Source organism: Micromesistius poutassou (genome assembly GCF_964030765.1).
Source record: "Micromesistius poutassou genome assembly, chromosome: 13".
Classification (NCBI taxonomy): domain Eukaryota; kingdom Metazoa; phylum Chordata; class Actinopteri; order Gadiformes; family Gadidae; genus Micromesistius; species Micromesistius poutassou.
In genome coordinates this window covers 17,900,271-17,926,412 of record NC_140283.1, presented here as the reverse complement: position 1 = coordinate 17,926,412, position 26,142 = coordinate 17,900,271, and the positions used below count along the sequence as shown (strand labels likewise).

The following is a 26,142-nucleotide window of genomic DNA, read 5'->3' as shown; positions in this document are numbered from 1 at the left end:
TTAGGCTTGAGCTGATTCATTGACATTATTTTAACGGGACCACCGTTACCGTTACACGTTAGCCGTTGTTATGGTTACATGCTGCCAGTCCGACGTGTTTCCATTCCGACAGTCCTGTGCGCGTATGCAAATTAGCCATGTGCGCCAAACAGAAGAAGGGCCCTATCTTGCGCCCGGCGCAATTTACTTTCTACACCGACGCATGTGTCGTTGCTAGTTTGCACCCGGCGCAAAGCTGATTTTCCCCCGCAGCAACCAGGCACCACTACACTTGCATGTTAAATATTATGATGTCAAAGATTATGCATACGTGTGAAACTGCATAGAAATAGCGTGTGGATTGTGGAAACATTTTTTTTTCCATAGGGCTGCATGAATGAACATGAATGAAGTATAGTAAGCTATGCCATGCGTTAAAATAATAATAATAATAATAATAACAATAATACATTTGAGAAAGTATATTTAGGCTTCCAAAACAAAATCTAGTTTTAGGGTAAATGATTGGTTAAATGATTTGGGAAAGAACAGCTGATACAGCGGTAAATTGTAGGCCTACTTTTAAATCAATGCATCTGCAAACACCGTAGGCTACAGCAAACACATATGTTCTTGACAAAGACATCGTGTACAAGCCCATTACTTTTAGGATTGATGAGTATTTGATCGTGAGAAAACAGTTTTACCGCGGGGAGTGTTTAAAATAATGAATGAATGCGGGTGATGCTTGGTGCGCGTGTGTGTGCACGCCCATCTGTCTAAACACACGCAAATTAAACACGTAAGTGTATGAGAAGGAAATCGAGTCAGTCGACCTGCGATAAGCAGCTGATTCTGAACGAACTCGTCTTCGAGATGGACGTGTTCTAACGCATTTTTAATCAATGAAATGTTAACACAACAGTATATATCTGACCATTTAATTTTCGGGGAATTTTAGGGGAAGCCGAGCTTCCCTTGCAGTCGAGAAGTCGCCACTACGAAAGAATGCAATGTATCCAACTAGCGGGATCTAAACAAACTAAGCTCCAGCGAATTACTACAATGCAGAAGTAGTGGAGAATGGCGAAACTCTCACAGCAACTCTATACTCTCAACCAAAATAAAACTAATCGCAAACCTGTTAGGTTACTTTTTAGCAGGATGGAAGTGATGCTGATGCGGCTCTCAGCTGTGCCAGAGCGTTCACAGTTGGGAGACCACCTGCCGTCGCCGCCCGGTGCAGCAGTGTGAACTGCCCCGTTTTTAGAACGTCTCAGCCCGTCTCGCCGCAAGGAGTCGCAAGGAGTTGCGAGTTGCAATCAGTTGCGTCGCGAATCTTTGGTCTGAACTGGGCTTAAATGTTGACTGTGTGGGGGGGGGAGGCGATCGTGATTGTTGACGGGGGGACGGACGGACCGACGATCGGGATTGACGGGGGGACGCGTGTTTTTTGTTTTTTTGGCCGTGAGAAATTGGATGCGTGGCGTGTGTAAGCAGGCAAAAACGTGTGTCACACGGTGCACCGTGCAAGTTGGCAGCTCTGAAATGTATAAATCGAATTACGTGGGAGCCAGAGGGAACCAAGCTCCCAAATAGGCAACAAAGTCAAAAAACGGAGGGGGTCTCTCACAATCTGAAGGTGTCTGCCATATTTGGCATTGTAATTTCATCTTAAACAACGCTCATTATCCATCCCCGTGCGGTCTTGCCTTACTGAATTTTTTTTTTATATATAAATATATATAAAAACAGATTTAAAAAAAGATATTAAAAAAATATGAAAAAAAATTATAAAAAAAAATATATATAAAAAAAATTATATAAAAAAAAATTATATAAAAAAAATTATGAAAAAAAATTATATAAAAAAAATTATATAAAAAAAAATTATATAAAAAAAATTATTTAAAAAAAATATATAAATTAAAAAAATAATAATAAAAAAAAAATTGGACCTGCGCACAAATGTTTTTTTTTGGATCTGCGCGCGCATCTTTTTTTTGGACATGCGCACGCGCATCTTTTTTTGGCCCTGCGCGCGCATGTCCAAAAAAAGATGCGCGTGCGCATGTCCAAAAAAAAGATGCGCACGCAGATCCAAAAAAAAGATGCGCGTGCGCATGTCCAAAAAAAAGATGCGCACGCAGATCCAAAAAATGATGCGCGCGCATCTTTTTTGGGGATCTGCGCGCGCATCTTTTTTTTGAACCTGCGCGCGCATGTCCAAAAAAAGATGCGCGTGCGCAGGTCCAAAAAAAAACATTTGTGCGCAGGTCCAATTTTTTTTTTTTTTTTTTTAATTTATAAAAAAAAAATTATAATTTTTTTTAAAAAAAAAAAAAAAATTATAATTTTTTTTTTTTAAAAAAAAAATTATAATTTTTTTTTATATTTTTTTTTTCATAAATTTTTTTTTATAGGATTTTTTTTTTCATAATTTTTTTTTTTCATAATTTTTTTTAATATAATATTTTTTTCATAATTTTTTTTTTATTATTATTTTTTTTAACTGTCTTCTAAATTAAGGAAATGATACAGGGAAACGAATAAATCATTACACGCCACGAGTGAACCTAATAAGCGATCGAAATACTTTTTTCAACCACCGCCTCTTTCCCTTGACATTTAGTTTTCACCAGACAAATGCGACCGATGTAATTAAGGCAACCCGGTCTCACAGGAATCCGTGAAATGAGTCAGTCTACGTGACGTATAGCCTATATTTTAATCTAACATCTTTAATGGTAAGAGACTGCACGGGGATGGATGAGTGTTGTTTAAGATGAAATTACAATGCCAAATATGGCAGACACCTTCAGATATGAGACCCCTCAGTTTTTTGACTTTGCCTTTTTGGAAGCTCGGTTCCCTCTGGCTCCCACGTAATTCGAACACTGATTTATACATTTGCAGGTAGGGTTGCCAACCGTCCCGTAAAATACGGGATAGTCCCGTATTTGGCAACTCGAGTCAAGTCGAGTTGGTACTGGATTGCATTATTATTATTATTGCATTATTTTTGTGCAGCAGCTATGGACCTGTCTTTCTTTAGGCTTAGGCTACTGTCTCCGAGTGCGTGTCGCTGTTTAAAACCTGACGAGGTGTTCACCAATGAGCTAGTTAATAAGACCGCCATACGAATCTGGAAAAAATGAATAAAGACAGCGAGGATGCAGGGAGTTCAGCAAGGCTACAGCTGAAGATCAAGGTAAATAGGTGCTGATATATTTTAAACGTCAGCATTAGAGGAATTGACGTGTTCCCCGATGGACAAATTTAACGCACAACTGTGTGTTTATGCTGAGACTGCTTTGCTTTTTGCTACCTGTCTGTGTGCGCCGTGCGGGCTTTGCGCACCGTCAAGGGAAAGAGGCGGTGGTTGAAAAAAATATTTCGACCGCTTATTAAGTTCACTCGTTGCTTATAATGGTTTATTCGTTTCCCAGTATTTCATTAATTTAGAAGACAGTTTTGTTAATTTTTTTTTTTTTTGGTGAAACACAACACTGCCAATGTGGCAGTTCCATGCGCAACGGGGATTTATAAGGCTAGTTTTACCGCGAGTGAGTGTTGAAGAATGAATGAATGCTGGTGATGCTTGGTGCGCGTGTGTGTGCGCGCGCCCATCTGTCTAAACACACGCAAATTAAACACGTAAGTGTATGAGAAGGAAATCGAGTCAGTCGACCTGCGATAAGCAGCTGATTCTGAACGGACTCGTCTTCGAGATGGACGTGTTCTAACACATTTTTAATCAATTAAATGTTAACACAACAGTATATATCTGACCATTTAATTTTCGAAATTTTAGGTGAAGCCGAGCTTCCCTTGCAGTCGATAAGTCGCCACTACGAAAGAATGCAATGTATCCAACTAGCGGGATCTAAACAAACTGCTCCAGCGAATTACTACAATGCAGAAGTAGTGGAGAATGGCGAAACACAGCAACTCTAGCCTACTCTCAACCAAAATAAAACTAATCGCCGCCCGGTGCAGCAGTGTGAACTGCCCAGTTTTTAGAACGTCTCAGCCCGTCTCGTCGCAAGGAGTTGCGAGTTGCAAGCAAAATCTTATCTTTGCGTCGCGAATCTTTGGTCTGAACTGGGCTTTAGCATTATAAGCAGTGGCGGTTTTAAGCACGGGCGAAAAACGAGACACACGAGAAAGAAAATGATCCGCATTTTCTATTAACGACAATGCCCCCCTCGTCAACAAATCCGCCACACATTGCTACCTGGTCTATGGGAAACACTGGACATCCTATCGCTCCGTGGCAGTGACGGACTGGACCCCCCCGTCAACAATCCTGCCCGACCGCATGCAACCAAACACTCTCCCCCCTTATCATTAATTAATTAATTAATCGCCTTTATTATTATTATCAAAACGACGCTACGTGTGGAGTGCGTACCGAACACCATCTCCTGGTACTCAAATGAGTAACTCACTAAAAAAGTTATGTGCACCCCTGATAATAACCGACTGTATAATGAGCGAGAAACAAGTTTGCTATCTTCACAATAAAAAAAATCTTTGGCCAAATGACTCCACGTTCCATGTTCCATGACCACCAATCGCTATCAAGATATACCACAGCGCGCGTTTCTTTCCCCATCGTTCCAGTCCTGTGGAGTGACTGCTCAGTCGTAACTGACCAGTTTATGGGTTAATAAATGTGCCATTTTTACTATAAGAAAATGTTGTCTTTTCCCTTTATTTTCTTCTGGGAGTACACCAGAATGCTTAATTTACATGTTAAAATAGCAAAATTTGGCTGGGGGGGATGCCCCCAGACCCCCCTACAACGGTTTACTTTGTCACCTTTTCAACCCTTGAGTTTGCAGGTATGCTCAATGCATAATATAAATATTACTTTATTAATTGTGTATTTTCTTGATTGAGCTGTGCAGCATAACATTCAATCTAATATCGGAGTAAAAAAACATGCGGTGTTCTGGCCCCCAGTGCCTGCTGCACGTAAAACGATGAGGCTGAAGTTGCGGCAGCTTTTTGTACTTTTGTCGCATAGAATATACGTCACCGGGGTCCTTCACCAACTGGTGTCTCCACGTGAGTTTATCAACAGCATGATAGCCGGTGGAGTTCTGTAGAGTCTGGACTTTAATGATTTAATTCCAGTTATCAGGTTGACACACAAGGTAATACTCGTATATAATTACTCAACGTGTTTTTTTTTTATCATAGTTATTGTATTTTGTATGTAAATCTGTTTTATGGTCATGTCTGTTTTGACAAGACTAGATATACCTTCTCACCGGTCTGTTACTCTTTAATGTTGTTGTGCGTCCTGTTTTCAGCAATTAATGTGTCATAGCTCTCATATAAACTATAATTTGCTTTTAGCTCTACGAAGATGGCGACATTTCGAAAGAAGATCGACAATCGAATTCGTGTTCAGATTGAGAATGGTGTCGCTTTGCAACATCGGACCCTGTTCGTTGTTGTTGGCGATCGAGGAAAAGATCAGGTACATTTCGTTTGTTTTACCCTGGTTAAACCAAAACATGTGTACGCCGGTGTTCTGGTTGCACTTGCACCACAAGTCAACGATTTGTCAACGATATCCTGATCTATATGCATTCCGTCTTTCCTTCAGGTTGTCATCCTGCATCACATGTTGTCAAAGGCTGCAGTGAAAGCACGACCCTCTGTTCTGTGGTGCTACAAAAAAGAGCTGGGCTTCAGCAGGTGACCCATCATATGCCATGTAATACATAGCACATATATTCCATTAAATACCAATGTGTCGATAACATAAAGTCACTCTATTCAACAGCAATCGAAAGAAGCGTATGAGACAACTCCAAAAGAAAATTAAATCCGGCACCCTTAACCTGAAGCAGGATGATCCATTTGAACTTTTTGTCGCCGCAACCAACATCCGCTATTGTTACTACAAAGAGACACATAAGATCCTCGGAAACACCTTTGGCATGTGTGTCTTACAGGTAAGCCATCACTCCCATAGGTCACCATTTATGAAATAAACGTGTGTTTGTCGTAGGTGCTGAATTTCTATACACTCTGGTTCACAGGACTTTGAAGCACTCACGCCTAACCTGCTTGCCAGGACGGTTGAGACAGTCGAGGGAGGTGGGATCGTGGTCATTTTGCTCAGGACAATGAACTCCCTCAAGCAGCTGTACACTATGTCTATGGTAAGTCTTCCGCATTTTCTTCTTCTGTTTACATGTTATATAATGTGTGCTCCAGCCGAACCGTGGATTAACTGCAAACTGTGGTTGCAGGATGTCCATTCTCGATACAGGACTGAGGCCCATCAGGACGTGGTGGGAAGATTCAATGAGAGGTGTGTTCATTTGGAAGAGTAGTCTTTTAGGCCGTGATATTCTACTGGCTAGGGTGCTCTAAACTCAAAGGTTCTGGTTCGATCCCAAACGGGCCTCATCTCTACCCGCTTATTAAAGACCTGTATCTGAATTCACTCACTCCCAAGTAGTCATTTAAGTTACTTTCTAATCCCCCCCGCCCCCCAGGTTTATCCTGTCCCTTGCCTCCTGCAAGATGTGTGTCGTCATCGACGACCAGCTCAACGTCCTGCCCATCTCCAGCCACATGGCCGCCATCAAGGCGGTTCCTCCCAAGACTCAGGTGATTGGCTGCACTTTTTGTTTGTTGCACCACAGCAACCTTTTTCCCCCTAGCATGCCACTCACCGACATGTAGAAGGTCTTCTCATCGCAAAGCCCTCTCCCTACCTTCAGGACGATCTCCTGTCGCCACGGGAGCAGGAGTTGAAGGACCTGAAGACGTCTCTTCAAGACACACAGCCCGTCGGCGTGCTGGTGGACAACTGCAAGACCATGGACCAGGTATGACGTCTGCAGCAGACCCCCACCCTCGAACTACACCCTATTAGGTTATGGCATGTGAATTATGCTATAACTATGCCGTGCTGTAACCTGTCATTTATTCTATAACCTGTTAAGCAACTCAGGGCTTAACTCAGGACCAATATGTGGCCTGTTAAGCCCTTTGAGAATGTAACGGTGATTAAGGTCTTTATAAATAAAATTGAATTGAATGAGTTGTATCAGTATGTGACGTTGATCATTTATTTCACAGGAAATGTTTGTGATTGGCCTGAAAGTATTGTAGAGTTACGTCAGACTTGTGTGTGCTCTCGTTGGCTTCAGTGAACATGCTTTAATTATTCCTCTCCCAGGCCAAGGCCGTGCTGAAGTTCATCGAGGCCATCTCAGAGAAGACCCTGAGGAGCACGGTGGCTCTCACTGCTGCCCGTGGACGTGGAAAGTCAGCAGCGCTGGGGCTGGCTGTCGCTGGAGCCGTCGCCTTCGGGTATTGACCTGTTTGTTGTTTTTTAAATGCATGTATTTCATCAAGGGTAGTGTATTTGATACAACAGATTTTGAAGTAGCGTGTCATGTCTCGTGACATCACGAGTGGTAGTGTCCACTCACCTATATGATCAATTGATTAACCTACCAGTTGGTATAGTCCACTGGGTAGGCTGTTCGGTTAATCTGTCCATATCCCATCAAGCCCTGTACTGACATCTACAGGTGGGTTATAGTGCGTGCAGCGTGCCATTGTTTCTCATGTCGCTCAACTTCCTCTACAGCTACTCCAATATCTTTGTGACCTCCCCGAGCCCAGACAACTTGCACACCCTCTTTGAGTTCATCTTCAAGGGATTTGACGCTCTCCAGTATCAGGTAAGGCACCCGACCCGCACCCCTTTTATCTGTTTAGCTCATTTGTGATACATTTTAATGAATACACTTACAACATGAACACCTAATAATCTTTGTGTATCATCTCCGGTCGCCGTGACGCGTAGGAGCACCTCGACTACGAGATCATCCAGTCCCTGAACCCGGACTTCAACAAGGCGGTGGTGCGGGTGAACATCTTCAAGGAGCACCGGCAGACCATCCAGGTGGGTGATCCAGCGCCGCCGGCGCCTCCTGCCGCATACACGCCCTCCTGAAACCTCGTCGGGTCTTGTTCGTTCACAAACCGTGAAGAGGGGAGCTGTCTCGGTTGGTGTGTATTTTGAAGCCTCTCCGCTACACGACCTCACCCTCTCGTGTTTTGTTCCCGACAGTACATCCACCCGGGCGATGCGGTCAAGCTGGGCCAGGCCGAGCTCCTGGTCATTGACGAGGCAGCCGCCATCCCCCTACCCCTGGTGAAGAACCTGCTGGGGCCTTATCTGGTCTTCATGGCCTCCACCATCAATGGGTTTGTAGTAGCAGTACTATTGCTTTTTGCTCTCGTATCTCTCTCTCCCCTACCCTCTCTCTTCCATTTAAATTCCTTCTCTCTATCCACATTTCTCTTTCTTCTGCCCAACTCCTCAGCTCTCTATGCCACACCAATCCTTTCTTTCTTTCTTTCTTTCTTTTATTACATTTGATTTGTTAATAAATCTATTCATATGTAACGTATCCTCTCCTCTGACCATATCTCCAGGTATGAGGGCACCGGTCGCTCTCTGTCCCTCAAGCTGATCCAGCAGTTGCGACAGCAGAGTTCTGACAGTCAACAGAACATGTCTGCAGAGAACAAGGGCACTAACACCGTCCGGATAGCTTCAGGTAAAATGATCCTACGGCCCTTGCCTATTTCTATTATAAACTAGTGACACCCTAGCCACTCACACAAGCACTCACTCACTCACTGGCTGGCACCAAAGTTTGACTGTCTTCCCCCTCATTGCAGCCCGCTCCCTTCATGAGGTCTCGCTGCATGAGTCCATCCGTTACAGCCCCGGGGACGCCGTGGAGAAGTGGCTGAATGAGCTGCTCTGTCTGGACTGCCTGAACATCCCCAGGCTCATATCGGGCTGCCCTCTCCCTCAAACTTGTGATCTGTATCCTTTTCAATGGCTGAACATGAAAGATGGAAGCTAATTGAACATTTTCAACAAGGCATCTTGTTTAAGGATGCCTACTGGGTAGGCTGAGGACATTGGGCCATCGCAGCACCCTAGCCGCTACTCTATCCGGCCCTAATCTGATAATGCACCCTCGAGTGCTGCAGCTGTTGTCTCTCTGTCGTTGTCCTTAGCGCCAGTCCCACAGATACTATGTCAACAGAGACACCCTGTTCTGTTACCACAAGGCCTCCGAGGTCTTCCTGCAGAGACTCATGGCGCTCTACGTGTCCTCCCACTACAAGGTGAGGGGGTCAAACGTCCACTCTCAACGCTACGGCTTTCTGTTCCTGACTTGGTGCCTCTCTGCAGATTCTAACCCATCCCTCCTCTTCCCTCCGCCCCGGCTCCAGAACTCGCCCAACGACCTCCAGCTGCTGTCCGACGCGCCCGCCCACCACCTCTTCTGTCTCCTGCCCCCCGTGCCCCCCACGCAGAACTCCCTGCCGGAGGTCCTGGCCGTGGTGCAGGTACGAAGGACCCTCCTTAACGCTAACACGTCCTGCTGTGCGCTGCTTGACTTCCACTAGGGGCAAGGAGTAGAATAACGTTGAGTTGTTGTTCCGATGATGGCCACTCCACACTGTGAGTGTTCGCGGTTTCTTTCGTTTTCTGTCCTTGGTCATTTCATTTTTTATTTTTTGTAGTGTCATTCATTGATTTGGTTTTCATGGATTGCTTGTTCCCTGCCCAACTGGTGAGTTGCTACGGAGTAAAGCCCCTGCCTCGACCCATATTGTCCCTACAGAAGTATGATTTATTTTCCCAGGTGTGTCTGGAAGGGGAGATCTCACAGCAGTCGATCCTCAACAGTCTGTCCAGAGGGAAGAAGGCGGCTGGGGACCTGATCCCCTGGACCGTGTCAGAACAGGTACACATCCACCACGTCACGGCCCCGTTTGGTCGTTGATGAGGACTACAATCCACATGAATCTCTCTTCTCTGATCTTATGTTTCTCGTCGTGTTTGGAAAAATTGGATGTGCACACAAATCCAACTCAATTGCTGTTACCTCTGAGCTGTAATTCTAATGGTAATCGACCAATCTTAGAACGTCTACAACCTGCTGTCATGCATATGTAACAGCCTAGCTATGCACATCTCAGTACAACTCTTCCTCCCTCTCTCTTCTTCAGTTCCAAGACCCAGAGTTTGGGGGTCTCTCCGGTGCCCGAATCGTCCGCATTGCGGTGAACCCCGACTATCAAGGGGTAAGAAAAGACCCCTCTGCCGTGTGGTTCGTCGGATGTAGCTGTTCCCCCCCCCCCCCCCCCCCACGTAAAGGTGGTTTTATAACCCTGACTGTTGCTCCTTCCCCCAGATGGGCTACGGCTCCAGGACCCTGGAGCTGCTGCAGATGTACTACGAGGGCAAATTCCCCACCATGAACGAGAACGGACACGCGGGCAACAGTGAGATCACCACTGTCGGCAGCGAGGTAAGTCACCCAGAGAGCCATGGAGATGACCTCGGGGCCCCAGAGATGGGGTTCATTTTAGGGGTAAAGGTAGCGTCAGTAATAGGGGTTAGGGTTAGCAATTGGATTTGGATTAGTTATAGGGTTAGTAATAGTTTAAGGGTTGGTAATAGGGTGAAGGCTAGTTTTAGTTTCAGGGTTAGAGTTAGTAATGGACTGAGTTAATACAAAGCATAGCATTTAGGATTTAAACCCATCTCATCTGTTCTCGTCTGTCATCCAGGCGGTCGGTCTGCTCGAGGAGGTGCTCACGCCCAGGAAGGAGCTCCCCCCTCTGCTGCTGAAGCTGAGCGAGAGGAGAGCGGAGCGACTGCACTACCTGGGGGTCTCCTACGGTCTCACCACCCAGCTGCTCAGGTGAGCTCTATTCTATCTTAAAGACCTGTCTGCTCAGGCCTTGGCCTCTTTGTATACAGATGGAGATTTGACGGTTTATTTCGTTTTCCTCCAATTTGACAGATTTTGGAAGAGGGCTGGCTACACCCCGGTCTATCTAAGACAGACACCTGTGAGTTAAAAGAGATTTTTATTTTTTTATTGTATTTTTCTGGTAGAAAGATCATTCATTTTCTTCCAGTGATTGATTGATGTCAGTTACTGAAGAGTGTGTTTGTGTGTGTCCTCAGAATGACCTTACAGGAGAGCATTCCTGTGTGATGCTGAAGGATCTCAGAATGGAAGAGGCTTCCGAGCAGGCTCAGTGGCTGTCTGCATTTTGGACAGGTCAGCAACTACCTTTTTATCCTCCCGAGCCTCTCTGAGCACACCAATTATGCTTTGAGTCGCCTCCACGCCTCCAAACGCCTCTTCATGGTGGTTTCTGTTCCCTCCAGACTTCCGGCGGCGCTTCATCTCGCTGCTCTCCTACCAGTTCAGCAGCTTCCAGCCCAGCATGGCCCTCAACATCCTGCAGAACAGGAACAGCAAGGAGACGGCCAACAGTACGACTCTACATCTATTCTTCTGTTATTAGGATGCGCTATTTTAGCTTTAAAGGTCCAGTGTGTGGAATTGAGTAGCCCCCCCCCCCCCCCCCCCAAATAAAAGTCTAACCCCAAAACCAGAACCTTTTTAGCTGTGAGTCAAAAAGTCTCACTTTCTCCATCTCCTCTCACTTGTCCCCCCCCCCCCCCCCTTGCCTCGTCCCCTCCCTGCAGCCATCGGCAGCACGGAGCTCGCCATCCACTTCAGCCCCTACGACCTGAAGCGCATGGAGCTGTACTCCAGGAGCATGGTGGACTACCACCTCATCATGGACCTGGTGCCCAAGGTGGCGCGCCTCTTCTTCCTCCGGCAGCTGGGCGACATCTCCCTCTCCGCTGCCCAGTGTGTAGGTGTCCTTCCCCCGGCTTCCGCTTGTTTAAGGACCCGTCCACACGTGTACAGATATTTTAGTATAAAGTACATGTTTCCCCCTTCTGTCCAAAAACGTTTTCACCTGTCCACATAAAAGCACAAACCTGGGTTTTTAGAGACCTCCTCAGGAAGGTTTTTCCAAAAGCGGCATATTCAGTTACCGAAAAGTGGGACAGGATGCCCAAACGCAGAGACAATACTGTTATCTCAATAAGAATAGTGTGCTATGGAGTGTTCACAGTCCTCTTGGGTCCGTCCAGGCACTGCTGTTGGGCGTTGGGCTGCAGCACAAGACGGTGGATCAGCTGGAGAAGGAGATTGAGCTGCCAGGCACACAGCTCATGGGGCTGTTCAACCGCCTGATTCGCAAGATCGTGCAGGTGAGTGGTTTGTCTGGAGTCGGCTGTGGGTGTCAGGCTAACATTGTGTTCCGAGTTTATTCTGTTTTAAGACTGGGTAGCCCCGCCCATTCTGTTGGCGATTTGAGTTCGCTCTGCAGAAGGGTCTGGAGAAGAGCAATACATTTCTTTCTAGTTTCGATACGTTTTTGCGGGAGCCAATCACCAAGCTGGCTTTTCCCCCTGGCGAGCTATTGGCTGGTTTAAAACAATGACAGGGAAGCGATGCCAAGCAGCCAATTGCGTACACAGTCAATTTAACTCTGCCCGTTCATCACGCCTGTTGTGCTGAAGAAAATGGCAGCAGCTTCCCCAGCAATAGCCAGGCTAGGTTGGAACCACATGGTCACAGATATTATTACCTCTCCTAGGTTTTCAGCAACGTGCAAGAGCAGGCTATCGAAGCTGAGATGGTGGCGTCGAAAGAAATCACCATGGAGCCTACAATCGGGACACTGACAGATGATCTGGTATTTTAAGTGTACATTATGTTTGTGTTATCATTCTGCTAAATCATTTTAAAGTCTTGCCACTCAACCCCTCACCTCTTCCTCGGCAGAATGAGGCTGCCAAGGAGTTTGACGAAAAACACAAGCAAGACCTGGAGAAAATCAAGGAGCTGAACTTTGAAGAGTGAGTACTACAAGCCAAATGGCTGTGGGCAGTGTTTGTCGGGAGTTCTCCCTCTAAATGAGATGGTCCATTCAAAAACCATACTAGGTGAACCCTGTTGTCCGATATTCGTACGGTCGTGCTTGCTATCTGCTGTAATTGGTTCATTCTCCCAGCACATTGAAACCAACTTTTCCTTTCTGCTTAAGGTATAAGATCCGTGGAAACGATGACGAGTGGGACCATGTGTTGAAGAAGGCGGGCAACACGGCTGTTGTCAGTATAAAGAGGTATGTGGGCGTTAAGAGTTGTTTTGAACACATTTCTGCTGTGAAAATGTAGGATTCTGACACTCTTCCCCTACCCACAGCGACAAGAAGAGGAAACTAGATGTGGAAAGCCATGTGGCCGTTCCAGAGGAGCCAAAACATGGCAAATTGAAGAAGGGCGGCGGCAAGAAGGCCAAATTTGGAAAGAAGCGATGAGTTTAAGTTGGACCAATGAACTTATATATTTTATACAATTGTGGAGCCCTGTTTGAGCTGTTGTCCAACAAACACGTCTATTCAACACAAAATACACATACATCAACCATAGAAAACAAAGGAAAGTTATACAGAGGATTGACTGGTAACCAATAACTTCTCAAAGCATTGCCTACCTAACATTGATGTCTAGCAGAATCAATTCACTTTTTTTTGTAATAAAAAGTTTGGGAAGAGGTTAAAATGGCGTTGGGCGACTCCATGGCAGTCATCGGTAAACAGGAGGTCGTAGGTCATTCCACCTCCGCTTCAGCTGCTGCTTCAGAGTCTCTGGTGCAAAGGTGCAATCGATGGCCTGCTGGGAGAGCTTCCACATGTCCTCACGGGTCAGCCCAAACGTGGTCGCTGCCAGCTCATACTCCTGAGATAGGTCGGTGCAGAAGACCCCCTTATCGTCAGTCTGATGGAACAGAAGAAATACATTGGTTAAGAGCAGTTTAAAGTAATTGTTTGAAATAAAACGGTTGAACTGTGAAAATGCTTGGTTAAGCACTTCAGAAAAACTAAATGAGTTTTTTTTAAAAGAGTTGTGACATTTCAAAACCAATAGGGGAACTCAGACTTACACATATCACACTAGGATGTCCCATCTGATACCAGAACTTGAAGTGATGTTCGGAGTAGCATGGCACCGTTTGACCCTTGACATTAGACGTCAAACACAGCTCTATGACGTAAATGGACGTTTTAGAATATGAGCCATTATACGGGTTAAAAGTGACATTATACCACCAGGTGTAAGTGTGATGAGCCGTTAGGGTTAGATCTGCCTCTTCTGACATCACAAGTGGCCGTGTCCACCTAGATGTATGACGGATAGATGAGCAACGTTTGCTACGGTCCACTGGGTAGGCTGGTGGACCGATCTATCCAGCACACATCTATGTGGACACGCCCACCTGTGATGTCAGAAGAGGCAGATTTTCAAAACGGCTTGTAACGGCCAACCGCACTCACACCTGGTGGTATAATATGGGACCTTTAATGCCAAATCGTTGATGATGATCATTTCACACTCACCCAGCGGTGTGTTATTCTTCACCACCTCGTCAACCAGGGTCTGAGATCCGCCCACGTCGGGATGCAAAAACGTGCCGTGGCCAATCCTGTCGGGAGGTAGAGTTAACAGCAGCTGGGTCTCCTCCAACTGGGAGGGGACCTGAAAACACAACAGTAGGCCCGATTTAAAACACAGCTCTCAGGAAAGGAGTCGGCGTGGCGCAGCCGCCCCGTGACCAGGTCGACATCACCGCGTACCTCAGACAGGTGGAGTGCCAGCTTCAGTCCACAGTTCTTGGCCTTCACCAGGGCAGGTAGCAGATCCCTGCCATGGCCCACCTTAAAGCGGAACACAGGTACTCGGCATGAGAGAGAGAGAGACGGATTCACGAGGGGGAGGCAACAACATGCGGCTCAACCGTTGTCTCACTGACCGTTGGATCTCCACTCAGGTCGAGCCCCACCACTAAACCGTCTGTGGACAGCATGAACTCTTCGGCCAGCTTCACGGTCTCCATGGCAACCTCAGTTCCGTTCCTGCGATCGATTGCAACCAGGAACCTTAGGGGGGGGGAGGAAAACAAGTCAATATTGTACAATTGAGTAGGTTCTCAGTACACAGCGAATCACACCGTTTTACTGAACTAGTGTGGAACACTTTACCCTGTACACAAACTGTCAAATTGATTTCACTATCTTGTCAGATACAGTAAATGTTATTGGAAACTTACCTGACATCAATATCTACACCGTCATGTTTACATTGCTTGACAGCTTCCAGAACAGTTTCTACATATCTCCGTTTGGTCAGTCCTAATAATGAGAGAACAATCACTATAATCCCCCTCTGGTTTTAAAAGGTATGGAATACAATACAGCATATAGGGTGTTATCTTGCCTGTTTTTATCTCCTCTCTTGGTGTACTCCTGAGCTCCAAATACTTGACCCCATCAGCTGCAAACTCATTCACAACATCTTTGGCCACCTAAAAGAAACCATTCAGCTGGTTAAAAACTGTGACCATTTGTAAAGCGTCGACAAACTCTTATTTTTCCACCCAGAAGGTGTTTTACCATAAAAATGTCCTCCTCTGTGTCCACCAGTTGATGGATCACCTTAAAGACTCGAAAACACCTGCGGACATAAGAGAGCTTGCTGTGAACATGTGGCATTGACGCAATGTGCATGCAAGTGTTCATAACAGTGCAGGTCAATGTGCATGCAAGTGTTCATAACAGTGCAGGTCAATCTGCATGCAAGTGTTCATTAAAGTGCAGGTCACGTGCATGAAAGCGTTCATTAAAGTCCAGGTCACGTGCATGAAAGCGTTCATTAAAGTGCAGGTCAATATGCATATTTGATTGTTTTTATTAAACCTAATCCAGAGACATACTCGTCCAGTGTCCTCCGCTGGCCGCTGCGGATGGCGGTCATGTTGTGCTCGATGTTCAGATGAGGCTTGCGGGCGATAAGCTTCTCGATGGTCTGGAAGCTGACGGAGCCATTGAGGTGAGCGTGGAGCTCCTAAAACACACCGCATAGGTTCAAGTATGCAAGAAATGTAAAACGTGTTATGGAAAAATATTTAAAGTGAAAACAATACTTACCACTTTTGGAAGTTCGCGGTAGAAGATATCGGCCTGTTCTTCCATTGTGAACCAACGCAGGGAGCTTATCTTTCGAGCGCTTATCTGGTGTTGACAGCTTTCCTGTTTTCAGTGCATATTTTCGAGTAACGCTTAACGTGCAACCACAAATGTAGTCCCCAGGAAACAAAGGTTTATTTGAAAAGGCACATACATTCATGGCACGTAGGGTGAAATAAATAAAATGCGGACTCTATAAAAGGTGTATTCAAATATATATATATATATATATATAGTAAGTATTTCGACCAATACAAGATCAACTAAGTTGCCAAATTAGGTTGAAAAACTGTTATTTTGGGGCTACTCAATCGGACTACTCTATTGCAGTACACTTGCCTACACTGAAATATACCAAAGCATACTTGGTCAAGAAAATATAATATTTGAAGTCCACTCCTTGTAAACTAATATTATATTGTAAACTATTTATTTTGTCAAATGGGCCAATTTGGCAAATTTCCCATCAAGTCACAAAAAAGTATTACAAGTCGATGTACATCAATAGGGGATTGAGTATATTTTTAAATACATTTCAAGTACACTTTTTTCTGTAAGACAATAGGTGATGAAATTGCGGACTGTGCATACAAACGTTATTACTGTAACCATGAATTCGTGAAAGCAAAAGGTTTCCAATTTGCAGAGAAAAATCCATGAATGATACTATCATGAACATTGGAAGACATCTGCAACGTTGAGTATAGGGAATGCCTTTTCCCCCAAATGGGATTCTTTCTGGAACGTTTCTTTATTATTCCTACATCTATGTCACAGATTCCCTCAGGAGGTCTGGTTATCGCCATAACCGATTAAAACGGAAAGCCTTTTACCCAATAGAACACAGCAGAGGAAAAACTACAAAATATAAGAATAAGGAGTTACTATAGCTTGCCTCCTGAGGCAAGGAAATGGCAAAGACATTCTCAGTACAGTTCAATATGTAAAAAAAAAAATCACAATAAAACGGTTATCTTTCTCCAAATACTTAAAGGCAATTGCAGTTCTTGGTCGTTTCGTGTCTGATTCACTGGGGTTCCGCAAACGAGGATATGTCCGTTCTCTCTCTCCGAGTCATTTCTCTGCCTGGTTGCTCTTTCAGCGTTCAGCGTGTTCAATGTTTTGCAGCCTCTCTTTCAGCATATAGAAGGTTGGCCGGGTGAAGGCGTTCAGGCTCCAGCAGAGCTTCATGACGTCGTAGACCACGTCGGGACAACCATCCGGGGCCTCCATTCTGTAACCCTTCTCCACGCGAGGAACCACGTCCTTCAGGGGCTGGGGAATAATAATAATAACGATGGTGGAAAAGTGGGGGATTATGTATATTTTAAATACATTTCAAGCACACTTTTTTTCTGTAAAACCATTGGTGATGAAATTGGGAGACTGTGCAATGCATACAAACGTTATTACTGCAACAATGACGGTGGAATAACAGCACAAACTAATTGAACATGGAAGCTATTAAATAATATTTCTGGAAAGCAATGAGGAGTGAATGATGTCAGGTGTATTTCATCAATCAGCAAGCTACGCTGAAAAGTATTCACGTTCATCTTTTTTACATGAATTCACAACGCCTTATCGTGTCGTTGGGTCAATCCATTGATCATCACTACCTAGTGCTGTGGTCAATGCATTATACAGGAATACATTATTAACACATGCCTAACTAGTTAGTTAGTCAGGCAAATAGAGACTTACGATCTTTGGGTAAGGCAATCGGCCAAATGAATATATCTCCCACAGCAGCACACCATAGCTCCACACGTCTGATTTTGTAGAAAACAGCTGGTCAGCGAAAAGGAAAAGAAAAGGCAGTCTTGTCAGGCTCGATACCAAGTTGTTACTAACGGAGGCGTTGCGTGCTGGAACAGACAGGGGTTCATACCTTGTCCCTCAGGGCCTCGGGGGAGGTCCATTTGATGGGCAGCTTGGCGGTGTCCTGGGTGGAGCACGCCTCTTTGGTCATTCCGAAGTCACTGACCTTGGCGATGTTGTCGTCCGACACAAGGACGTTGCGGGCCGCCAGGTCCCGGTGCACAAAGTTGTTGGCCTCCAGGTACTCCATGGCAGCGCACACGTCTCTGGAGACAGAGGAGGGGGAGGAGGAGGAGGAGGAGGAGGAGACGAAGAAGAGCACAAACATTTCCTTTACCGTTAGCGGTTTCCATAATTGTTTTGGAAGTGACCAACTAGAGTCTTTCTGTGATATGATTGATACACGTTCAGATCTACGCACAGCGAGAACTTTAGGAGGGAGTGTGCGTTGAGCACGGTGCGACCTCTGGAGCGCAGGTAGTCCACGAGGCTGCCCTGTGGAGCACAGACACAACGGATCAGGTCCCAGGCCCGCTTTGTGTTGACTGTTGATAGCCAATAAGGATTGCGGATCCATGCTTCCGGCACATTATTGGTCGAAACAATTATGAAGCAAAAGAAAGAGAAACACATATTTATCATTTGCCATCAGATCATCTAAAGTCATATTAAAACGCTATTAAGGTCCGTATTGCCCTACCTTGGTCATGTATTCTGTCACGATAAACAGACTTCCTCTTTCCTCTAGAATCACTCCAAGAAGCTGCACCAGGTTGTCGTGTCTCAGTTGCCTACCAGGAAAGAGGATTGTACTGTTAGGAATTTCATGGAGACTTTTTCTCATACCATGTCCACAATACGACGCCTCTGTTGAGTGACTTACGTCATGACCGATGCTTCTGCCACGAAAGCCTGCGCGGTGGCATCGTGTTTTATGCATTTCACTGCAACTTTAGACCCTCTGTAGTCTCCCAACATGACATCTGAGAAGCACACATAGCAGATTATCACAACGCTCATCTTTTAGTTCAGTTTTGATCAGAAAAACCCTCCCGAAAAGCTGGTCCTTTCAACACAATTCAAGACACATCCCCTGTACTGGCTGTAACGTAACGGTGATCGAATGTACCGGTACTTGCCTCCAAACTCTCCTTTTCCTATAGAGTGCTGCAGTTTGAGTTCATCTCTGTTCAGTGCCCAGCCACCTGTGAGGTCACAGTACAGGATGTTATGGATCTGTACACAAAGTCCAATGCACGTTTTCCATTTATTAATGTCTACTAAGTCTAAAGGACTAAATAGTGAATAATTAGAGCACACCAGCACATGTGTCATGCCTGGAACTTAGAAACCGTTGTATCGGAGTAAACAGAGCTACATTTTAAAAGTTTCAATTTAAATCTGAATCTCCAATCTCCAATTGTGAGTATAAATTTAGCTTTGTTGACTCTTCTACTTTTGCAGTTTTTCAGTTCCAGGTGGATGCATGGGCTGGGTGTGATTTAGCGTGTGATATCAGGTGTGATCTCTATAAGTGTCCATTGAGAGCGTGAGAGTCTTACTCTTGCGGAACACGTCCTTGGCAGCTAAAGTCCCTTCCTCCAACTTTGGCTTGATGAGTTTGGTACACAGGCCGTCTGCATTCTCAGTGTAGTGCTGTAAACAAAACAGGAAACCTCAGCTTGATTACCCCCCATAGGGTTCCCTTGGATGCTCGCCGTGAAAACGTTTTGCACTTCACATGCAGTACTCCACAGTGGCCAATAGAGGGCAGTGATCAAGCAAGCATCCACTCATGAACCTTACTCTTGCATACCAATGCCCACATCCTCTGTTGACATTTCCTGTTCACGATTGGTTCCTGGAACAGCACACTCTCATTTAACCCGACCATGAGACAACTAGCAAACAATATAGAGAGCGAGTCCAAAGCGGCATGCAGTGCATCGACACACACACACACACACACACACAATCCCCATTTATTCCTCCTCCTTACTTCCACCAGCTGCATGAGGTTCTCAAAGTACTCTTCCACGTCGATGGTCAACTTGTTGTTGTCCTTGTACATGATGCGGTAGTGCTCCACCTTGCCCTCACAGCTCACACACAGCGTGTAGTCCCCGGGGTAGTTGGTGCTCTCGCGCACCAGGTACAGCCCGGTCTCGGGTGGGGTCAGCAGCTGCTCCGCCTGCTCCCGGCTGATCTTCCCATGGAACCATCTAGGACAGGTGGGCAAGGCCGGTTGTCACTGAACGCATGCCAATTGATGTGCATGCATAAGAGCACAAACATGCGCTTTACGCACCCCTGCTACCATGCGAGCATGCACACACGCGCGCACGCATGCGCACGCGCAGCCGCGCACACACGCACACACACACATTCATAAACACCCACACATCTACACACACATACACATACAGACGCATATACACACACACACACACACACACACACACACACACACACACACACACACACACACACACACACACACACACACACACACACACATCCACCCACCCATACATGCAAACATACACACACGTGTACACACACGTCCTGCGAGTCATCTTTTGAGATAATTTTTTTCGTGAGAGATAGAGTGAAAAAAAAAATGCAACAGGAAATGGTGCAGAGTTCACACGCACCGCAGTTGGAAACAGACAAGCCGTGCTCTGCAATTACAAACGTAGCCCAACCCAAATGTGGTCAACATTCACGGCACTGACAGCACCGTCGCCATAAAAACAAATTGGCCTCCGCCAGCCACCGCACAGCCAGAGACAAAGGGGTCCAGTAGAAAAATGTTGGCCACGACCACAGGGGAGACAGAGGCAGCTGGGCTGGAGACCACCACACGTACGGGGAAGCTGCATGTATGTGTGTGCGTGTGCGCGTGTGCGCGTGCGTGCGTGTTTGTGCGTGCGTGTGTGTATAAAGAGATAAAGATCTTAATCAGTCTATGCGTCAGAAGGTAATCTCTAGTTAATTATTGCAGATGCTTCCAGCCACAGCGACTAACAGTACGTTCAGACAGTCGTCGTGGAGACACTGGTGGGTTGTGTGGCATGTGGCTCGAGGATGCTTACAGGTGGGCGTCACACGTTGGAGTTTGGACCCGGTACCTCTAAGCAGGGAGTCACACACCTTCGCCACTAGACACAACCCTGCCCCGCGTGACCTGAATCAGAACCAGTGAGTTTTACTTACGGCAAAAGGCTCAGCTTTCCTTCGTGTTTCACTCCTTCCCTTTTCTGAACATAGTTGACTGGGATGGTTCCCTCTTTGCCCGCAGAGTTCTTAGCTTTGTACCAGTTTGGGTCCTGGAACCGCAGATCACATCAGAACATTACAATGGCATCCATGGTGTTTGTTTTCATAAAAAAAACACACACATTGCATTCATACACACCCACACATCTACACATCTACACATGGACACACATACACACACACACACACACACACACACACACACACACACACACACACACACACACACACACACACACACACACACACACACACACACACACACACACACGCAATCAAAAAATATATATATTTATATGAATGAACTTAGATCTGGTTTTGAATGATAAACAACAAGCAAAATACAATTTAACCCCTTCACCACAAGCCAAAAAGTAAGCCGGCGTTTTCTTGCCATTTCACAGACACACAGTGTTACCTTTGTGGCGAAAATAATAGTCAAGATGTCTCCTTTATTGAAAGGCAAGTCATATTCCGTGGTGCCTCTGAAGTTGTACCTGGCCACACACTCTGTGCCCTGTGGCCATGAAGCCTGAGTGAGGAGAGGATGTAGAAGCTCATGAATAATGTTATGTTCATCATTTACATTGTGCCATTATTATTTATCGGGTGCATTCTAGGCATTTCTGTGGCTTACCTGGACCTCAGTCATACTCGGGGTAGTGGGGAGGCAGCGCGGCCCTCTCACATGTGACACAACCTAGCTGCATCAGACCACAACACACACACACACACACACACACACACACACACACACACACACACACACACACACACACACACACACACACACACACACACACACACACAGCTTTTTATTCTTCTTCTTTCCATATTTATATTAATGTTGTCCACTGTGCCACAAGGTGGGACAGATTTGGAAACTGGAATTGAAATTGGCTCATCGCACTCAAACCTGGTGGAAGAGTATGATCCGTTTAATGATCAGCGGCGATAGCCTGGATGTGCGGAACAGAGTGTAAAAATAGCTCAGGCCAGTAGAAAGCAGAACTAACAGCTTATGCCACGCTTTCATTATGCAGTTCATCTTTTTCCGTGACGTGGACAAGGTTTAAATTCAAATGTATTCATATCGTTTAAATGTATTCGAACCGGCGGCCATTGTATTGCAAAACGCTTTACTTCTCCGGATGTTTTCATGTAAGTAAAAGTAAGTACCGTACTGCAAGTACTGTACCTTATTTTCATCCCCATTGGGATTACTCCTATTGTTTACTAAATACTTTTTTAATGCACATAATAAGAAATTATTAGACCACTGGATTATTATTATTAAATATTATGAATATTTAGGAGTCATAAGGGTTGACTATGTGTTCACAATAAAACCAATCAGGATGATGATTAGCATTGCACTTTTTAAACATGAGAATGTTTGATACAATAATATATCATGATAATTATGCAGTATATATAAATATACTACAATTCTGAAATGTTTAGCTTAGAGGACTTTCACTTTCCCCAAATATATACTTTTTCTTTGTCAATAAGATATAATTATCTTTCTGAGTGAACAGTGAGTGACCCGCGCCTGTATTTCCTGCACAAATCAACTGAGCAGATGCTTAAAAATAGTCCTTGGTCTGCGGTCGAGAAGAGAATATAACCCACCAATCACTTCCTCTTTGCTATGTGTCAGTTCCCTTCGACCAGTTCCATGCAAAGGGGCTAAGAGCTCTCATTCACAGCTCTGCATCCAATCGCTTCCCCAAATAAGGTCATGCCACTCCACCGTGTCATATAGAGCCCATTATGCACTTCCTGCATCGGGTGCATTCGACTGTATCGAGAGACCGGATCCATCCGATTGTAGAGAGTTAGTGAAAGGACGGGAGAGTCAGCTCACTAACCGACACGCTCCTCAAAAGGCCTTTACTTTTGACCAAATCTAAAGTTTTGCATTGAAATACCAATGCAGAAGTATCTCCCACACGTCAGTTCACATCATCTTGTAACTTTTCTTCCAGAAAAAATGTCATCTCTGGAGATCGCTGGAGGGCGCTTGGGAGGAAGTGGCTGTTTTCACACGGGAAACGCCACAGCTGTCATAGTATACCGAGAGAAATGTGTAAGTAAACACATTTCCCCACAGAGATACATCTTAAGCTTCTACTGAGCACTATAGCAACCCCCCACCACACACACACACACACACACACACACACTGCTAACGTGCACTAAATGCATCCTAATCCCGAGCCTATATCAGCCACAGCCTCCCACTATATTCCCACCCGTCCCATTGAGACGAGAAAGAAAGTTTATGATCAACCCATAGCCTTCCCGTATTCACTCGGGTCTAACACATTACAGAAGGGCTGGCATTCGGTTGGGCCTGACAGCGACAGGATATGTCCGGGCAAAGTTTGTTGGTAAGTCATGATGTCACTGTAAGCGGAATGGATGTACTCGTCCAAGCCTCACAAACAAAGCAGTCTTTTAATTCTCCATGTGTGGATCAGTGAATGCATCCCAGTTTGCCTGCTCAAAAAAGTCGGCCGGGACCTCAGCCTGTTTCACGGCCCAAATGGGTAAGAGCTATGATTTCCATTTCCAAAAGGCCTCGCTGTGAAACCACAGCTTTTCCCCTTTTCATGAAACAAACAGGGCCATTCTTCCTGAGCCAATCTGCTTTCCAATGAGTTGTATTGACCGAAGGCCGTCCTAACCGTGCTGAGCATTGGCCCCAAAGCACACAATAAAAAAAAAGCACACTTTTTATTCACATAACTCACGTAACTAAAATGTCAAACATGAAGTCTAATCAAAAATAAACGTTGGGCCCAAAACTGGGATTGTTACACAAAACCAACTTGCAGTAGACACATACGACCTAAGACAAAACAAAACAACTCCAAACTGTTCTGTTTGACACCACAGATCACAAAGAGCAAACGTCGTCAGCCCACATCTATCGCTATCGTGTGCGCGTCAACGGAAACGCGGGGTCGATGTCTTTCTGCACGTCTACCAGGACCAACGGGCCTTCCTCAGCAGCGATGACGGTAACCATGTCCCACTCATAGCGAACAGCTCTAATGGCAGTCAGAACAACCCAGCAAGAACAGACAGGCTCAAATACCTCCTGCCACTCCCTCCTCCGCCTGCAAAGTAAGAGACAACGGAGGAAGAGCAGAAAAAAACCTGTTGCTTGGGTTCAAGACAAGCTAGCTGTTCTAAGGGGGGGGGGGGGGGGGGGGGCTATGTAGCATGTAGCTTGTCGAGATGAATAAAATAAACCCTTATCTCCTGCTTCCTCAAATGTGTGGCATCGTGGCATCTTTGTGTGTATGTGTTCTATAAGCAATAGAGGGGTTTTTCAATGGGGTTTTCTGTGGAGCCGTGTGCGCTGCACAAGTAGCCCTGATCAGAAGGAGGTTCAGGAGTACGGACGATGGAGAGCTTGCTGGTTAATTGCTAGTTGTGGGTCTCTTTCACTGCATGGGGCACTGCAGGGGGCCTCACGATTGCCTGCCAGCCTGCCGCCTGCCCCGATCTCTCCCCCCCCCCCCCCCCCTGTCCCCGTCTCCCCCCTCCCCCCCCCCCCCCCCCCCCTTCGAGGATGGTGCTCTGCAGCTCCTTTGATGCTGCTGCCCTCTTATCCTCCTCCTCCTCCTCATCATCATCATCATCATCATTACGGTAGCATCAGGGTGGCAAGACCAAGAAATGATGAGAGAGGGAGGGAGAGAGAGGGAGAGAGAGGGCTGGGGGTTGGAGAGATTATTGCCACATAAAGGTTTAAAGGTTTGCATAATTGGGGTGTGAACCACATGAAGGAGTGCGCCCTGTAAAGTAAAGTTGTGGCCCAAAGCCCTGAAGGTTGGTGGAGCCACAGAGAAGGGGATCAACATCATGTGTGGGGACAACAGCTGGAATCTTGTGTAACAACAACTTTCCATGTCATGACGGTCTCTTACACAAGTGGGTGAGGCACATGAGCAGTATCACAGGGACTTTCACCAAAAACCACTGCTTTTAGCAAGTCTAAGACTTTAGTGAAGGAAGGTCGTTCAAACAGGAACAAGTCGCCAGGCCAAAGTCCGTAACTTGCTCAGGGGCCTGGGTCTATTCGTTTAGGTAGTGGCGTTTCTTCCACATCCACAACACAATATATCCTTACACGTTATAAAAGGTGCATATTGTTTAATACGGTCCGATGTTGGATGATGCCTTGGCCTTGCTGCGGCATGTTTTTCTAATTACAAGTTAAGTTGTCAGGCATCCAGGTGTGTCAGAGTGTGTGAGAGAGAGAGAGAGAGAGAGAGAGAGAGAGAGAGAGAGAGAGAGAGAGAGAGAGAGAGAGACAGACAGACAGACAGACAGACAGATGGACAGACAGATGGACAGACAGACAAAGATGCGCGGTTGCTTTATTTGGGTTTGTCTGAATCATTATTAGTCAGTATTCATCAGTATTCATAAACACTAATAATCAGACTGATGTTCAGTAACTTGGAGCAGTATCGAGAACATCGACAGAAAGCATTGAGATATTGCTCATATTGTTGGTGGTCCTGCATGGCTGAAATGTGCTTACTCTTTCGGAAACACAGTACCCTACAGGAAGCAAGCCCAACGTGTACAATAGGGCTACGTTTAGTGAGATCTGTTGAGCTGCATCGATACCAGCTGTAGCCCTAATTCAAGTTTCAGCGTGGTGTAGTTGACGTCCAGAATGGAGCTGGGGGGACGGGGGCGGACGGGGACGGGGGACAATGCGCTTACCTGGGAATAAAGTTGTCCGGAGAGCAGGCTACGGAGAAGATCTGCTTACGGTAGCGCGTCCGTGTTCAGCAGGATGCATCAAGTCCCGAAAGTGGAGAACCGTGTTATAACCGATACAGGGATGTCCGACACAAGTCACCAAAAAATAGGCAAATGGAAAATATTGGCGCACTCCGTGACATCATTTAGTAAAAAAGGACTACGCAGCATTTGCATTCCCCTAAATATTTACCTCGCCATCTTTATTTAAGGCCGAGGTTGGACAATGCAGCAAGGAGGGGATAGCGCATATGCAAATGCCTGCACTTCTACAAACTATAAACAGCGAACATT

At 45.8% G+C, this 26,142-nt stretch overlaps 3 protein-coding genes across 4 annotated transcripts; 1 reads left to right on the top strand and 2 right to left on the bottom strand.

The window, feature by feature from the left end:
• Window positions 1-5,059: 5,059 nt before the first annotated feature.
• nat10 (N-acetyltransferase 10) lies at window positions 5,060-13,270 on the top strand. The gene is made up of 29 exons (XM_084477692.1): window positions 5,060-5,141; window positions 5,347-5,470; window positions 5,600-5,691; window positions 5,780-5,951; window positions 6,039-6,161; window positions 6,252-6,313; window positions 6,501-6,615; window positions 6,729-6,836; window positions 7,190-7,323; window positions 7,607-7,700; window positions 7,826-7,924; window positions 8,093-8,229; window positions 8,461-8,585; window positions 8,710-8,860; window positions 9,072-9,168; window positions 9,277-9,393; window positions 9,693-9,794; window positions 10,060-10,134; window positions 10,245-10,361; window positions 10,624-10,757; window positions 10,860-10,908; window positions 11,027-11,123; window positions 11,234-11,341; window positions 11,558-11,730; window positions 12,017-12,136; window positions 12,526-12,624; window positions 12,714-12,787; window positions 12,976-13,056; window positions 13,137-13,270. The coding sequence occupies exons 2-29, from the start codon at window positions 5,357-5,359 to the stop codon at window positions 13,249-13,251; spliced, it is 3,084 nt and encodes a 1,027-aa protein (XP_084333818.1). The 5' UTR covers window positions 5,060-5,141; window positions 5,347-5,356; the 3' UTR covers window positions 13,252-13,270.
• Window positions 13,271-13,519: 249 nt separating this feature from the next.
• mapda (N6-Methyl-AMP deaminase) lies at window positions 13,520-16,054 on the bottom strand (the record flags this gene model as incomplete). Its single annotated transcript, XM_084477693.1, has 10 exons — window positions 15,919-16,054; window positions 15,705-15,835; window positions 15,385-15,445; window positions 15,209-15,296; window positions 15,042-15,123; window positions 14,745-14,871; window positions 14,569-14,649; window positions 14,332-14,470; window positions 13,878-13,978; window positions 13,520-13,711 (listed from the first exon to the last, which is right to left on the bottom strand). The coding sequence occupies exons 1-10, from the start codon at window positions 15,961-15,963 to the stop codon at window positions 13,520-13,522; spliced, it is 1,047 nt and encodes a 348-aa protein (XP_084333819.1). The 5' UTR covers window positions 15,964-16,054.
• A 134-nt stretch (window positions 16,055-16,188) lies between these two features.
• Window positions 16,189-26,140, bottom strand: LOC311357177 (tyrosine-protein kinase CSK-like). Of its 2 annotated transcripts, none has more exons than XM_084477072.1 (13): window positions 25,810-26,140; window positions 21,695-21,761; window positions 21,476-21,589; window positions 20,995-21,107; window positions 19,778-20,000; window positions 19,341-19,434; window positions 18,918-18,983; window positions 18,662-18,761; window positions 18,479-18,569; window positions 18,200-18,273; window positions 17,849-18,044; window positions 17,662-17,748; window positions 16,189-17,232 (listed from the first exon to the last, which is right to left on the bottom strand). In XM_084477072.1, exons 2-13 carry the CDS (start codon window positions 21,707-21,709, stop codon window positions 17,056-17,058), a joined length of 1,350 nt encoding a protein of 449 aa, XP_084333198.1. In that variant the 5' UTR covers window positions 21,710-21,761; window positions 25,810-26,140; the 3' UTR covers window positions 16,189-17,055. The 2 variants fall into 2 exon arrangements, with proteins under 2 accessions (XP_084333198.1, XP_084333199.1); XM_084477073.1 differs by having other exon boundaries at window positions 21,695-21,757.
• Between the last annotated feature and the right edge of the window lie 2 nt (window positions 26,141-26,142).